This window comes from Miniopterus schreibersii (genome assembly GCF_964146895.1).
Source record: "Miniopterus schreibersii genome assembly, chromosome: 4".
NCBI lineage: Eukaryota > Metazoa > Chordata > Mammalia > Chiroptera > Miniopteridae > Miniopterus > Miniopterus schreibersii.
Genome location: NC_138105.1, coordinates 72,751,346 through 72,768,379, shown reverse-complemented (window position 1 = coordinate 72,768,379; position 17,034 = coordinate 72,751,346). Strand labels below are relative to the sequence as shown.

General features: G+C 44.0%; 1 protein-coding gene across 12 annotated transcripts in view; it reads left to right on the top strand.

Moving 5' to 3' along the window:
• The window catches only part of EPS15L1 (epidermal growth factor receptor pathway substrate 15 like 1), a 94,359-nt gene that overhangs the window by 56,669 nt on the left and 20,656 nt on the right, over positions 1–17,034 (top strand). For all 12 annotated transcript variants that reach the window (XR_013998798.1, XR_013998799.1, XM_081137276.1 and 9 more), the window contains 6 exons: positions 2–166; positions 4,944–5,067; positions 5,978–6,028; positions 7,557–7,693; positions 12,192–12,252; positions 13,029–13,111. Coding sequence is in view for 10 of the 12 variants with exons in the window: in XM_081137276.1 (XP_080993402.1) it covers positions 2–166; positions 4,944–5,067; positions 5,978–6,028; positions 7,557–7,693; positions 12,192–12,252; positions 13,029–13,111 (621 nt within the window). In the remaining 2 variants the exon portion in view is untranslated. The remainder of the gene's footprint in view (position 1; positions 167–4,943; positions 5,068–5,977; positions 6,029–7,556; positions 7,694–12,191; positions 12,253–13,028; positions 13,112–17,034) is intronic.

The window sequence follows — 17,034 nt, the reverse complement described above, 5'->3', positions numbered from 1 at the left end:
GGCAAGAAGCAAACTTGCCCAGCTGCACGAAAGCCAGCAGGAAGCCCACAGGAGCCTGGAGCAGTACGACGAAGCGCTTGATGGGGCCCACGGCGCCAGCCTGACCAACTTAGCTGACCTGAGTGAGGGTGTCTCCCTCACAGAGAGGGGCGGTTTTGGAACCATGGTAAAGGTCGAATAAATGTATTCTAGTCCTGGGACTAGGTCCCACATTGGGATCCGAGAATGCCCCTCCTACTCAGTTCAGCACTTGCCAGCTTTGTTCTATCCAAGTGCAGGGTGTTTCTCATTTTCACGGCTGCTTTGAGAGTCCCCACCAGCCCTGCAGCCTGGTGTATGTGGCCATGCTCTGTACGGGACAAAGCCTGGATAGGCCTGACTCCTTTGTAAAACCACTTTTTTAAAGACTTCCATCTCCATGGGCCAACCACCCAAATACAGAAGGCTTCCCAAACTTAGCCAAACTTGGATCAGTCTTCCAAGTTGTGAAACCCACATCCTACTAATGGAGGGGCTAAGGGAATGTGTTTGTCTGTTTCCACAAGGAGTACCTTGAAAATCAAATGTATTGATAAAGATCAAGAAAATAGCCCTCCTGGGACATTCTGTCTCACCTATGAATTGGCCTCTGTTCTGAAATTTTGGTTACGTTTGAAATCTCGGCTCTTGAGTCCAAACCTCATGACCCTGGGCACCCTGATCAAGGCCTGAGGGGCCATCGACCTCTTAGGTTGCTGTGGGCTCTCAGGCTGCTGGCATCCAGGAGGTGTTACTTTTTCTGCAGATTGTCACGTCTCCCTGTTCCCACCAGTCTACTTTTGTAGCCTTTAGCCCTGGTGTGTGTTGTTTCCAATTTAGTCTGGCTAAGGAGAGTGTCTCTGTGCTCTTGAGGGCCCCAGTGGGACGTGGTTGGTCTTGATGGATTTTTGTGTGCTTTGCTCCCAAAGCCTTTAGCAGCTCACCCTGCACTGCATCTCTCTTCCAGGGCTCCCCCTCCAAGCCCTCTTTCTGCTCCAGGCCCTGTTTGCTTCCTGGATTCCTTTCCTCCTCGTAATAGTACAGCCTTTCTCTCTCTCAAGACTTGGTTCTTTATGTTCATTCCTTGACATGTTTCTTTTCTCAGTAGCCAAGTACTCAGTCCCAAGAATTTATGAGGAAGCTGAGCCTTCTTCCCCACGCTGCTTAGAATATGCTGGTGGTGTTCTCATCTGTCTCTTATCTCTGGCCATCACTGCTCCCCTCAGCCATTCAGATTCCTCATTCTTGTGGAATTGTAAATGGGTGACAGTTCCTTCTCCACTCTTGGGCCCATCGTCAGCTTGAATGTAGTCAGTGAACATCTGTTCTTCATGAACTGCGTGGGGCAGAAGTTCCTGCCTGGTGTTTGGCTCCGTCTGTGTGCATTTCAGCTTCACAGCCCTGCTCTTACTTCCCCCACCCCTGTCACTGGTCCCCTCGCATGGCTTTCAGCTTCTCTGGTTCTGTCCTAGTTCAGGGAACAACCTTGCTCTTAAACTTTTTGGCAGGTTTTGATAAAATTGGTTTCCTTGGATAAAGTTGGCAGTGAAGTGGCAGTTTGCAAGCGGCCAGTGATTTCTCCCCCCACCCCCACCCCCACCCCCACCCCCACCCCCACCCCCACCCCCACCCCCACCCCCACAGATGTTTTTACCCTTCTTTATTTTTGTTTTCCTAAGCGGAGCAGCGTTTACATGGTAGTCAATTCATCTTGGAATGTTGACGTCAGATATGTTACATAGAAACTTGCAACTGGTGTCTGAAAGAAAAACTATTTATCTTGTATAAATACAGTTTTTAAAGCATTTTTTGGGTTTGTTTCCATTTCTTCGTAAACACTTTGAAGAGGGCTTTTTATTTACTCCCATACATTTCAAGACTGCTCCAAAGGAGAGAACTCTTAGTTCTCTTCAAGGGGGGTGAAAGTGAGCAGTTTAGTCCCAAGGTTAGTGTAACTATAGAGCTGCATCTAGAACTTTCTAAGCCTCGGCACTTCTACTAAAATTACTAAGTTTAGTGTTAAGCTCATACTGTGTTACTTTGTCCAAGAGACACAGGATTCTTAAATCCATAATCATGTCTTCTCTCTAATCAGATGATGAGTATACTGACCTCTTGCCCTTGATGTCAATACCCAACCAACGTGTCTAGTAGAGAGTAGGTTATAAGTCATCCTGGACTTAAGCCTTGCGGAGAACTCATCCTTAAAGACTGGGTTGTCTGTCACCTCTAGCCCCAGTGACACATGGGCGCCAGCGTTATCAACACTCCAGAGCTGATTATTAAATAGGGATTTTGTAAGCTGGTTGTTCAACTTTTGATAACTTGAAATCGGCCACAGGAATTGGCAGAAGCTCCCCATCAGGACTCTTTTTCAGAGAGCTGGTTCACTAGCAACCCCCTGCCCAACCCCATCTAAAGGAAAGGAATGTCATAGAAACCCCTTTGATGCCCTTTCACAGTTGTCATTTCTATTTTCTATGGAGTACAAAACTTGAGACTGGTCACTGAACTTATTGTTTGAAGGTATTTTACCTCTGCCAAGGGACGCGTATCACTCACCCCATGCTGGTCTGCTGCACTCGCATCTTCCAAGTTGGCAGATGGCTCAGTTCTCGTGGATGGGGGAGGTTATGGCGTCTCTGTACCAGGGGAAATCTAGTTTTTTGCTCTGAATCTGTGAAATGGAATCCAAACCCCCAGTGGTTACCCTAACCACATGAATCCTGCCAGGGTCTTCTGAGGCTTCTCCTTTGAAGGGGAGGGCGCAATGGCTGCCTCAGGGAAATAATTGACCCTGAGAGAGAGTGCAGACCTTACTTTCAGTTCAGGGTGCTCACGGCTGGAGCCCCCAGAATCATTCTTTTCTTTGCCATTGTCCACTGATATTTGGCAGTCTTCCAAGTGATGATGGAAAACATTTTAAAAAAGCAAACCAAAAAAAAAACACAAAAAACCAAAAAAAAATAAAGCAAACCAAAACAAAGAAGTCCAGCCAACTTGTAAATGGGTGCCAATTAAAAATGAAAGAAACTTCTATTCTGAGGCCAGGCTGTCATTCTTAATTCCCTGCTTCGTCTATGTTGTCAGCCCTCTTGATCCTTCTAGAGCAGGTATCTTGCCCCATGGTACACTTCTAGAAGCTTATTTCCCCCCTGGCCTCCTGGTTTCCTTAGATTAGGACTCCATCCTATCTTCTGTATCTGAGAGCCCCATTAGGTGCTCCTTGGATACCCATCTTGCAGTCATTAGCACCACAATGTCCTTACAGAACCGCGCTCTGCCTTGAGACGTGGTGTTTGCAGACCTCTGTACTTACTTGCCTAAGACCCTGCTGTGGTTTCCCCACCTTGGGAAGGTTTCCCCACCCTGGCTGGAGGCTCCAGATAATCTTTCCCAGGTAAGAAAAATTGCTTCATATTCATTAGAGGCCAGGGTTATTGGTTCGTTTTTCCAAAGCCCATGGCTCCTGTTAGCCCGGTGCCTTTAAGACCCGTTTGGCCCCCTGAGGTGGACCGGCTCATGTGGTAGGAAGCCTTGTCAGGAATCTTCCTTTGGCACTTTTGATGTCATTTCCCTGTAACCACTGTTTGTATTTTGATTGAAGCTCTAGCTCTTTCATTTGGTTTTGGTCGGTTGGAATAATGGATTCATGTGCTAGCCCCATAGATGGCAACACATTCGCCAGAGACAGGGAGGACCGTGTGCTTTTTAATATCACAGTGAAACTTTCATGTTTTCACTGAGGATGTGTCTTTATTAACCAAAATACATTCAGTGTTTTTAAACCAAATGCATTGTTCCTATGTATACTGCACCCCCCCCCCAGCTATTTCCACTATAAAAATGTACTCTTCAAAAGCAAATCTTTCTTCTGATTTAAATATGCTTGTTTGTTTCTAGAAATAAGCACTTTAAAAAAAAATGCAAAGTAGTGTGTATGCTCTAGTAGTTCTAACTGCATAAGTACTCACTTCCTCCCAGGATGTAAATAGCCAGCATATATGTTTCTTGGTGTGGAAACAGCATGTTTTTAAATGCCCACACACTCTCTGAGATAAAGATGACTGAGGGAGGTCACACCTTTGAAGAGTCCCATGCTGCAGTTGGGTGGCTTGTTATATTTAATTTTTGAGATTTCAAAAAATGTGATTTTTTTTCTGTCTCAATGATTTTTAAAAAAAATTCTGATTGTGGTAAAATACACATAACAAAATTTACCATCTTAACCATTTTTAAGTGTGCAGTTCAGTGTCATTAAGTGTAGCCATCACTACCATCCATCTCTAGAACTTTTTCATCTTCCCAAACTGAAACTCTGTCCCCATTAAACACTCACTCCCCACTCCCCCTCCTCCAGCCCTTGGCACCCACCATTCTACTTTCTGTCTCCATGAATCTGACTACTATAGGAACCTTATATAAGTGGAATCATGTAATATATGTCCTTTTTTGACTGACATATTTAACTCAACACAATATGCTCAAGGTTCATTCATGTTGTAGCATGTGTCAGAATTTCTTTCCTTTTTGAAGCTGAATAATACTCCATTGCATGTATATACCACATTTTGTTTATTCATCCATCAGTGGATGCTTGGGTTGCTTCCACTCAGTGATTTTTAAATAAACTTATTTTAGAAGAGTGTTAGACTTACAGAGTAATTGCCAAGGTGGTACAGAGAGTTTCCATATACCCCACACCCACTTCCCCTATTATTAACATCTTATATGGCACATTTGTCACAACTAATGAATCACTGTTGACACAATATTATTAACTAAGGTCCATCTTCAGTGATTAAAAATAAATTATTCTCTTTAGGGTCATAGCACTTAAAAATTATGAGTTAGGTATAGAATTCTGTACTTTGCTTTAAATCTGAAATAATAAAATCCCTGTCCTGTCTCTTCACAAATTTTAGGATGATCCTTTCAAAAATAAAGCCTTGTTATTTAGCAACAATGCCCAGGAATTACATCCGGATCCTTTCCAGGCAGAAGATCCCTTCAAATCTGACCCGTTTAAAGGAGCTGATCCCTTCAAAGGTATTTCACTGGCTCCCACTCTCTCACTGAAAGACTGTTTAGTTTGTGCCATTTAGGGTTGTTCAGTGACCTAGAGTAGTTGGGAGATACTACCCTCTGAAGTGCAGGAAGAAAGGAATTCTCTGAACCTCATGGCCCTTTTGGGTTTTCACTTCACCCAGTTAACTGAAGAGCTGAGGCCTTGGGGTGTGGTGTGGTGGCACGAGCCCATGGCTTGCTCAGATCTTAGACTCTTCGCACTTCAGTTTCCATCCACCAGTAGGGTGGCACATTTTTTCGTCCACTCAAAGGATTAGTAAGATAATCAGATACAGTAATGATTATGAAACTACCTAGTGAATGACAGATCCCCACATAAGTCTGAGGTCTTAACTGGTGGGTTTACCTAGAGCCAGGCAAGTCAAAAATAACTAAGAATTTCTAGAAACAAGATTTCCTAAGTTTCTCCGTCTTTTTCAGAGCAAAACAGTATTTCCAGGAAGGCTATCTATACATTTCTGAGAAAAATGCCAAGGCAGGGAATGGTAACTGGAGCCTTTAAAGTTGCAGATTTGGAGTGAAGCCCCTTAGGTCCCTGGGGCTTAGGAACCAGGCAGCTCATCATGGCTCCAGGGCAGGCCACGTGGTTGAGAATGGACAGTCCTGGGTCCCCTGTTCTTATAGCTGAGGGATATGAGGGGGAGATGTGAGATTGGAGTGGCACATGGTGTAGGAAGAGAAGAGTGAGTCCTGGCTTGTATGTTTTCTCTGACTCTGGCTCATGTTGAGCAGCCAAAATACCTTTCATTTCATCTTAAATGTCTTAGCCATAAAAAACTGCCTCAGCCAGTGGCCTTCCCTGCTCTCCCACTTTGATATGCCAGGGTCATTTCTACTGTAGAGCTAAACATTTCTCTCTCCTCTAATCTAGGTGACCCGTTCCAGAATGACCCCTTTGCAGAACAGCAGACAGCTTCCACAGGTAAAAGCCTTTGTTAAGACAGGTTTCATGGACTCATCCTCAGAATAGCCCCGTTCCTAGTGCAATTTGAGGGCAGTGTAAAACACCTTCCAGTCTCCACCAGGTCCCCCACCACATGGCAGCAGGGAAGTTTATTTCTGAAGGAAAGTGGCAGTGACATTGTCCTTCCCTTTCACAGTCTGGTGCCCTTGTTGCCAGTCTCCCAACAGAACTAGAAACGGAGCTCTTGGTAGCTAGGTGGTTGTTGCATACAACAACTTAGTCACTTGTACCTGTTTGTGTCACCTATGGCAGCTTCATGGGGTCCTGTGTAGTACACGCACATGGCAGGACTTCCATCTATACATTCCAAGAGTGGCAGCATGTACATGGGGAAGGTCAGTCACCTGCATTGCACAAAAGCCTAGTGTCTTGTTCCCTCCTGGTGATGGTGGCTTCCCCCTTCTCCAGTCACCATGCCTGCACCCCACATTTGAGGGGAGTGAACACACTGTGGTTGTGGTGTTAGGATCACTTTGCCTATTTATGTTTTTTCTTTATTAATTTTTTTAGTGATGTAAAATTCACATAACACATAATTAACAATTTTAAAGTGAACAAGTCACTAGCATTTAGTACACTGCCAATGTTCTGCCACTACTACCTCTATCTAGTTTCAGAAAATTCCCGTCACACCAAAAGGAGACTCCATTCTCATTAGCAGTCACCTCCCCATTTGCTCTTCCCCAGGCCCTGACAACCACTAATCTGCTTCTCTGTTTCTATGAATTTGTCCACATTGTTTATTTTTGTTATTTTTAAAATTGGTTTTATTGAGTGATATAATTTACACACGACGAAATTCACCAGTTTTAATTATATAATGAGATGAGTTTGTTTTTTTGTGTTTTTTTTTTAAATCCTCACCAGAGGATATTTTTTTCTATTGCTTTTCAAGAGAGAGTGGAAAGGGAAGAGAGGTGGGGGGACATCAATGTGAGAGAGACACGTTGATTGGTTGCCTGACCAGGGCTGGGTATTAAGCCTACAACCAATGTATGTCCCCTTGGCCAGAATCGAACCTGGGACCCTTCAGTCTGCAGGCCAGTGCTCTGACCACTGAGCCAAACCGGCCAGGGCATGAGTTTGGTTTTTTTAATTGATATTTAGAGAGAGGAAGTTGGGGGAAGAAACATCCATCGGTTGCCTCCTGCACCCTGGGTATATGCCCTGACTGGGAATTGAACTGCCACTTTTTGGTGTTTAGGATGATGCTCCAACCGAGCCACACTGGCCAGGGCGAGAAGAGTTTTGACAAATGAGTACAGTCCTGTGGGATAATGAACATTCCCATCATCCTGAAAGGTTCCCTTGTGCCTCCCATTTCCAACTCCCCAGGTCTCTAGCAACTGCTGACCTGCTCTCCCTTACTGTGGTTTTTACCTTTCCTAGAACTTTACCTAAATGGCATCAGTCAGTTATGTGTTCTAAGCATAATGTTGTTTATTCATGGTTCAGTCTTTTCCTCACTTTCCAAAACACTTTCTAGATCCATTTGGAGGAGATCCTTTCAAAGAAAGTGACCCATTCCGTGGCTCTGCCCCTGATGACTTCTTTAAGAAACAGACAAAGAATGACCCGTTTACCTCAGACCCATTCACGAAAAACCCGTCCTTACCTTCAAAGGTGAGTGATGTGGGAAGGCGGAGGTGCTACCTGTGTGTGCATTGTGCCTGTGTGAAGGAAGCCTGTTCTTATCTTCCCCTATGGTTTGAGTCAGGACTCCATCATTTGAACTATGCTGTCTAAGCCTGACGATTGTGGGCAGTGTGGTTCTCTAGCAGCTAGGTCACCAGCCAGGTCTCATTACTGATGGCTGGGTGGCTGTACCTGCAGGTCCCTGCGAGGATTGTCCTGTGAAACAGGGTGTCACATCCAGTGGTCCCTGGGGAGCCCAAGTAAGGAGGCAGCTGTGAACAGCTATCATTCCTCTGACCTTTTCTGTGCCCCTTCAGCTCAGGCCCATCTGCTGGGTTCTCTGCCCTATCCCTGCCCCAACTGCAGTTCTGTCTCCCAACAAAGACAAAACAAAACAAAGCACCACAGACTTCCACACACCACCCTTGCCTCCACATGACCACCCCTGCTGTTTTCCTAGTGCCCAGCACTGACAGCGACATTGGAGTCAGTCTGCCTCAGTGGGTCCCGGTCACAGCAGGAGGAAGCCCCGACCCACAGCCTGGCCACACTTAGTGTGAGGCAAATATTACCCCCACCCCCTGCCTCGGCATCTAGTAAACCATGCATTTTGCACAACATTAGGCCCAACAGACTGGGTTAAATTGGTGTCATCTAGGATTTCAAAAGCAAAAGCAACTTTTTGTATTGAATAGAGAATTTTTGCGACTATGTGAGGATGGTTTATAGCCTCCCTTAGTGTTCTAGGCTGCATCTCTGTCCCCACCTTATACATTCTCTGGTTTTCCTCTACTCCATGGACCTATGAGTCTGCACCACCAGACCCAGAGTTCCTTGAAGGCAGGGGTTGATTTGTAACATTTCTGTCTAGGACCTGTCACGGGATCCCCTTTTTTCTGGGTTTGACAATCCTCTTATTCTTTATCAATTTTGCTATCTTTTCTGCAGACCAACTTTTGGCTTTGTTAATTTTCTCTTCTGTTTGTTTTCTGTTTCACTGATTTTTGCCCTTTATTATTTCCTTCCTCTTATTTTGGGTTAGTACATTGTTGTTCTAACATCTTAAGATCTAACCTTAGGCCATTGATTTAGACCTTTTTTTCCTAATGTGTTAAAAGCTATGCATTTCCTCTAAACGCTGCTTTCCACACATTTTGATATGTTGTATCTTCATTGTTATTCAGTTTGAGATATTTTCTAGTTTCCCTTGTGATTTCTCTGTTGAACCATGGATTATTTAAAATGCACTTTTTGTTTCCCATTACTTTTTTTTTTTTCTTTAGGTATCTTATAATATTGATTTCTAATTAATATCTGTTGTTATTAGAGAACATACTTGTATGTTTTCAATCCTTATAAATTTATTGAGACTCATTTTATGGTCTGAGTTGGTGAACATATTGCATACGATTAGGAAGAATGTCTTTAGCTATTGGGTGTCATGGTCAATAAATGCCAGTTAGGTCAAAGTGGTTGATAGCATTATTCAGGTCATCTATGTCTTCACTGTGTTTGTTTTTTAGCTCTTCCAAGAGTAGGGTGTTAAAATCTCCTATTATTGTGGAATTGTTTATATCCCCCTTAATTCAGTCAGGTTTTGCTTCATATATTATGAAGCTCTGTCAGGTGCCTATACATGTATGATTATTGTTTGATGCAGTGACCTTTTTATCATTATAAAGGATCTCTTATTTTCCTCAGGTTATATCTTTATCTTGAAATCTTATTTTATCACACATTTGAAGTAGCTACTATATCCTCCTTTTGCTTACTGTTTACACCGTATATGTTTTTTAATTGATTTACTTTCAACCTATTTGGTGTTTATATATGAAGGATGTCTTTTGAGTTGAGTATGTAGTTGGGGCTTGCTTTTCTATCCAGTCCGGAAATCTCTGCCTTCTAAATAGAGTGTCTAGTCTAGTCCCTTAACATTTAATGTAATTATCAATATGGTTGGATTTAAATCTAGTATTTTATTATTTGCTTGCTTTTTTTTTTTTAAATCCTCATCTGAGGATATTTTTTCCATTGCTTTTTCAGAGAGTGGAAGGGGGAGAGAGAGAGACATCGGTGTGAGAGACCCACATCGATTGTTTGCCTCCTGCATGCTCCCCTACCGGGGCTGGGGATGGAGCCTGCAACCAAGGTACTTGCTTGCCCTTGACCAGAATCAAACCCGAGACCCTTCAGTCCACAGGCCGATGCTCTAACACTGAGCCAAGTCGGCTAGGGCTATTTGCTTGCTTTTAATCCTGTTTGTTTTATACCTGTTCACCCTTTCCTGCCCCCTTTGGAGTATTTGAGTGTTTTCTAGAATTTCATTTACTTGTCTCTTTTGGCCTTTTAACTGTACCTGTTTTTATTATTTTTTAGAGGTTGCTTTACCGTATACTTTTTATAGGCTACTTGGAGTTAACACATTGTTTTCGGGTAGTTTTTATCGCGCGCTCTATTACCAGTCAACGTAAAACATATAAATACGTTTCCCGCATACAATGTGTATATCATTTAATGTAAAATGTAGAAAGCTTGCAACCATATAAGGTCCATTTATCCACCTCCCCTCAACTAGCAGTATCTCTTATGTTATAGCTGTCCTGTGAATGTAGAACATCAATGTATTATAAAGTCAGTAAGACTGTGTTATAATTTTTGCTTTAATTCATTGTATATATTTTAAAGAAACTTTAAAGAGGAAAAAGTGGTCTGTGATTTTTACCCATAGATTTACCATTTCTAACATTCTTCATTCCTCTCTTAAGGTCTGAATTTTCCCTCCAGTTAACATTTTCCTTCAGCCTTTGTCACTTCTTGTAATACTGGTCTACTTTGTTGTCTGTCATTCTTGAAGTGTCTTTGTGCCCAACCTAGTAGTATTTTTTATCACTTTTGGCACTTTTAGGATGTTGCTCCACTGTCTTGTGACCTTCATTGTCCTTGATGAGAAATCACCTGTCTTTTTGATTGTTGTTCCCCTGTATGTAATGTGTCGTTTTTCCCTGGATGCTTTAAAGACCCTTTCCTTATCTTTGCTTTTCATTAATTTGACTGTCAAGTGTCTGGATGTAGTTTTCTTTGTATGTATGCTGTTTGGGGTTTGCTGAGGTTCTTAAATCTGTAAATTATGTCTTTCACCGAGTTTGGCAAGTTTTCAGCCATTATATCTTCAAATTTTTTTTTTCTACCCTGTTGACTCTCTTTCCTCTCTTTGTGAGTTTATGGTTACACATGTATTAGACTTTTTGCTATGTTCCCACAAGTTTCTAAAACCCAGTTTTCTTTTTATTTTTTTTCTTCAGATTGGGAATTTCTATTAATCTATCTTCAACTTCACTCACTTTTTTCTCTATCATTTGTTGTTCAGCTAACCTAGTGAAGGTATTTCAGATATTATACTTTTAAGTTTTAGAATTTTTATTTGTTTCTTTTGTACAATTTCTATTTGTCTACTAAGGTCTCTCTATCTTTTTATTCAAGCATATTTTCCTTTATCTCTCTGAGCACAGTTATCACTCTTTTAAAGTTGTTGTCCTCTGAGAATTCCAACATCTGGGTCATCTTGGGATTGGCTCCATTGATTGTCTTTTCCCTTGAGAACTGGCCACATTTTTCTGGTTCTTGTATATTGAATCATTTAGAAATGTATCCTGTGCATCATGGGTGCTCTGTTGTGGACGCTGGATTTTGTTACATTTCTCCAAAGAGCTTGGTGGTTTTGTTTCACTAGGCATTAACTTGGTGAGATTCACACTTCACACTCTCCCTCTTTTACCTGTGGTTTTCATTCCTGTGGCCTTAGCTGTAGGCTGCTGTCAGTCTGCAGGGGTAAGTAAGCCTGAGACTTGGGCAGAGCTAATCATGGAATTTGGGGCTTCCATTCTCTTCCTCTCCTTTCTGGATTCCTGTCCCTTTCCCATGGGTGTGACTGTCCCAGGCCTCCATCCTTTGGTCTTCAGACCAGAAACATGGCATTTTTTTAATTGAAGTCTTAGCCTCCCTATACTCTCAGACTATAGCTGTCAAAATGGAAAACTCAACCTTGTACAGTACATGGGTTTGAACTACGCAGGTTCACTTATTCTATTTGTAAGTTGTTCACGGGTCAGTTATAATTTTGACTTGTGGTTGGGAATTGGCATATGTGGAGAGTGGACTGTATTTATACACTGATTTTTCAACTATGTGGGGGATCAGTACCCCTAATACTTACGTTGTGCAGGGGTCAACTGTACTATTTTTTCTGAGCCTTCAGGTGGTTGTTGTTGTTATTTTTTAATTGAATTTTGTTCAGAGTTTATAGGTATTATCTGCAGGAAGGGGTCAGTCTGTTGGGGTTTTACTCTGCTGAGGTTTGGTTTTAATGGTTTTATCCTCCCCAAGGCCCAGCACCAGATATGGTGCATGTAGATGTCAAGAAAATTTGAGGTTGAATAAGTGGACTGTGCAATAAACAAACTGCTTTTCACTCTTTCTTTTTACTCAGCTCGACCCCTTTGAATCCAGTGATCCTTTTTCATCCTCCAGTGTCTCCTCAAAAGGATCAGGTGAGACTGATGGTTTATTTTCCTATTAACTCTTCCTTAGGCAGTGGAAGGAGCCCACCCAGTTAATGATTTCATTTCCAAAACTGGTGTGTCTAAAGTGTTTATATTATTAGTCAGTGGTATCCAGACCCTCCTTGCCTGAGGCAGTGCAGCTAGAGCTCCCCATGGCTGCTCATCTTCCCAAGTAAGTGCTAGCATCTTTCTGGAAAGGAAGCTCAGCAGTAGGAATTAATTCAGTAATAACCAACATTATTAGTTACTCTTTACTCATTCCTCTGTATAAATCTTTGGTTTGTACCTTGGAAGCTTTCCTAAAAGAATCCAAAGTTTGATTGAGGGTACTGGCTTTTGCATCAAGGGAGAGGATCATTTGCGGATTACCCCTTGCTTTTGGGAATAGGCCCTGCCTGTTCCTGCTGCCTTGCTAAGCTCACTTATTGGTTATATAGTTTGATATTATAGGTGGGCATGGGGGTTACCAGGCAAATCACCCCACCAAAGAGAAAGCTCAACAAAAACCTCTACCCATGGGTGACTCCCCTATATCAATCGTGTGGGTGGTGGATTACTGTTGAATGGCTCCTCTTCTCCCCTCCTAAACCAGTGGGACAACAGGCATCACCCTGTCCAAATGCATGGCCCCAGCAAACAAATGTGGCCTCCTGGATCTCCTGCTTCCAGGACTGTTGAGTACCCAGAGGCAACACTTCCCCTTGACCCCAGGAAGCGTGTCCTGGGATGCCCTGTAACTCTGCCTCTGTTGGTGCTGCTTGCAGGTCACTTTGGAACTTTAGACCCCTTTGGAAGTGGGTCCTTCAATAGTGCTGAGGGCTTTGCGGACTTCAGTCAGATGTCCAAGGTAAAGCCCCTCCCATGGAACACCTCTGCCAGGGTAATTGTACCTCTTGTTGTGGTCTTGTCATGGCTGCCAGGTGTAGTTGTTAATACCACATATGTATTTCCTTTTTACCGGTCAAACTCTGAAATGCACCCTCACTAGGCCATGAGTCAGCAAACAAGGTCTAGAAAGTACCTGTGACTGTGATTAGAACCATTTCCCTTCCTCTGACCTAAACTGCCCAAGCCCCCAATCCTTTCTGTGGAACCATGGACCACAGGCTGGCGGGTGGGAGGTGTCTGGAGGAAGTGGGCTAAGTGTGTAGAGCTGCCTTGGACAGTACCCCAAAGGGTTTGGAAAGTGAGAGCCCAGTGAATAAATCCCTAGGTGAAAAGTGAACTTCAAGACAGACAACATTCACGTGTCGGCTGGACATTGTATCTTTGTGGCCATAGGTACATTAATTGACTACGGATATAGTCCTGGATGGTGCCAGAGTGCTGTGGAGAAGGGCTCGGGGCAAAGCTGAATCTTTAATGTAGCAAGAAGTCAGTAGATCATGTCCAGGATGGATAGATCCAGAAATAGCGGTAGAAGCCTGTGATTACTGAGGTAAATTCCAAAAGATACTGCTAAGAAGTTGAAAACATTGGCCTTGGCAAGTGGGAAAGGCAACAGGCTGAGGGTCTTCTGTTCTTTTTATAACCTTTAGAGTCCCTTGGTTTTAACTATGAGCATGTGTTTCTTTGAAGAATTATGGAAAGCATTAGGCGTGCTCTGTCTTGGCCTCAAATCCCGTTTCCAGCACCTATGTGTTCTGCTCCTTATTGGCACACCCCAAGGCAGGTGAGGGGGTATCTCTCACAGATAAAAAACCCACACAATACAGCCTATGGTAGTAGAACCCTGCTTTTTTTCATTTATTCTTCCTGCTCCTGCCAAGGTACCATTGATCCCGGGGGGGGGGGGGCAAACAGAATACATTCCCATTCTCTTATCTTACATCCTAATTGGGGAAGGTTCACAGCCAGATGGTGCAGAGGGGACTGGGGCAGGAGCCCATGGAGGATATGGGAGCTATGTACTCACAGCAAGGAGCACCCTGCTTGTCTCCACCCAGTACCTCCACTGCGCCAGCTCTTCACAGCATCCTGCTTGCTTGCTCCATGTTCATTCAGCCCTAAGAGCACACAGTTGTCTGGACGCTGAGCTCTTGTGGTTAGCAACATGTGATTGTGGTACGTAGCTTCCAAGAAGCATTTGAGATTCTGTTTAGGTTTTCAAAGAAGCGTGCGAGCATTACTGTTGGGGTAGCAAATCCAGCTTCTGCAAGAGGCAGAGTGACTATGTGCCCATTAGATGCCATGGGAGGGAGTCCAGGGAGGTGCTGGTGTTTTGGCCTCTCTTTTTCCAGTGCCTGGAGGGGATGGGCCCCCATCCCTCAAATGGAAACACTGTAATACTGACAATTGGGATGCTGTCTGGGATTGGTCAGAAGGCACCTAGGTGTAAGATTATCCCTCACATTAGCCTGTTGCTTAGTGGATGTGACATGTGCCTGCACTCCTTGAGTGGAGCTGTGTGCCCTCAGCTTCAGTCCCTGCTTAGCCCACCGGAAACCATCTCTTGAAATCAGAAAACTTCTGCCACATGGTGGCAGCATCCCCAAGAAAGGGTTTGTGTTGAATTCTGAAACTGTCACTTTGGGTCATCTCCCTGCAGGAGGCTGGTCCCAGAGGCAGAGGGAGTGAGAGCTAGCAGTGGTCCACCTAGGACAAGGACTAGGGCACAAGGGAGGCCCTGTTTCAGGAAGCGTCTCAGTAGAGGCTGTGTGGCCACAGAGGGCCAAAGCAGGATTGCCAGCCTGGAGGCGCCAATGGCAGGAACGGCCACCCCTCCCTCCTCCAGGCAGACTCTGCAGAGTCCCTAGAGCCAGGCAGTTCTGAGCCTGGGCACTTCAGTCTTTCTTCCCAGTCTAACCTAAAGTTGCACTTTCCCTCTTGAAATTTCAGTTTTTTCCTTCTTGTTCTCGTGTCCCCATCAGGATGCACACACACGTGCACTTAATGACTCCATAGCCAGCGCCCCTTCCTGTTGGCAGCACTGTGTGGGATGGAGCTGGATGAGACTGTGGAAAACTGTCTCCAGTACCCCATTGTTTTGTTTCCATGATCCCATCCGCTCCTGATCTTGTGCCACTGGTCCTGCTAAATACCAAGCCCTAACCTTGCAGGTCTGTGTTTTCCTTTTGGTTCCCTTTCTGTTTTTCAAGAACATTATGTGTATAAATAAAATGCTGAGGGAAACGAAAGTAAAGTGGCAAGAAGGTGTGTGGTTTTGGGTGTTTTTTTTTGGGGGGGGACTTCTTGGTGGTTCTTTTTACATTGCCAGCTTTTCCTCATCTAAGCAGGGTTGTCCACCTTCTCCTTGGCTGAAGGAAAGTGGCAGTCAGTGATGTGACTCCAGTCGATTCCTTTGGGGAGTTTCTTTGGGCTTGCTTTCCTAGCTGAGGTCCCCACAGACCCAAAGAGATTTTTCTAGACAGTATTAAGCCTATGTTACCTTCCTGTCAAAACAAATTCCCCCAAATAGATTTCAGGGAGCATCTGAGAATAAAAACAAGACCCCAGCTTAATTATTTTACCCCTCTCCTCTGAAAAAGGCCATCTATGAAATACTAGGCTGGTTGTTAGCCTATGAGTTGTTTTTCTTTTTTAAAGCTAGACATTTCTATTTAGGGCTTTTTTTTTTTTTTTTTTTTTTAAACACAAAACACATTTGTTTTAGAGCTGCTTTTTTCATAGTAGCTTTTCTGTGTGTGTGTGTTTTTTTTTTGTTTTTTGTTTTTTTTTTGAGAACGCTTCACTCTGGGCCAGCCCAGAGAGCCCCTACCGACTTTACTGAAACCCTTCCAAAAATAGCGACTTTCCCTGAAGTCATAGCCTGAGGAGGAACAAGTTGGGTTCCAAAGGAAGCTTCTTGGGAAACTTGAAGTTGTGAAAATTGGGATTTGGAAATGACAGACGTTTTGGTGTTAGAAGTGATATAATTCACTGGTGTGGCATACCAGGCATTTACGGTTGGAACTCTTTCACATGGAAGCAAGCTGCTCAGCTCAGTCTATTTAAATAGAAGAGAGAGTGGAGTGTATCCAGCCTGCTGGGAGAGTTATTGTAGCACAAGGGTCGGTTGGACAAGGGGGCTCTGTACCCAGGGACTTGGGGGGTATTCAGAGGGCTCTGGTGTCCCTTTGCTCCCTGTCCCCAGAGCTGGTAATTGCCAGTACTCAGGACCAGGACTGAGGTCCACATGGGGGCCTCAGGGTCCGTCATGCTGCCTCTCTGCTAGGAAAATGGTTTTAATTCCTGCCTGTCTATCTCAGATTGAGGTGACATTGTGTGAGCCCCAGGCCCGGGGCGTGTTCTATGAACAGCAGAGAAAGAAGTACCAATGTTCCCTACCTCTCCATCTCTTTTCCCCCCACCCCATTCTTTCCCAGACAACAAACCCTAAAATCACCCATTACAAAGCTAAGCTTCAGGTTGATACTGTACCCCAGTTCTCATGCTTCCTCCCCCCAGGAAAGACTTTGCAGATGGCAGGGAACAGCAGACATAAAGTGTCAGGAGCTGATGGAGTTTTTGCAGATTTTTGTGATGTCTAAAAGAATTCTAATCACATCCACATCTTTGACATGATAATAACTTCGCTGTGTTTGTGCTGACTTTGCCTGGAGCCAGTTGGATCAACTTATACATGACCTTGTGTTCTGGCCGTAGCTTTATGAGCTAGGGCTTGTCATTGTCAGCTTCACAGATGAGGGGACTGATGTTGCGGAAACTTTAGTGGCAGGTTTTGCTAAGAGACTCCTTGACTTTTGTATCTAAAAGAACAAGTGACCATGGAGCCTGGGGGAAGGGAGCAGCAACTGTGGAGAAAGGCAC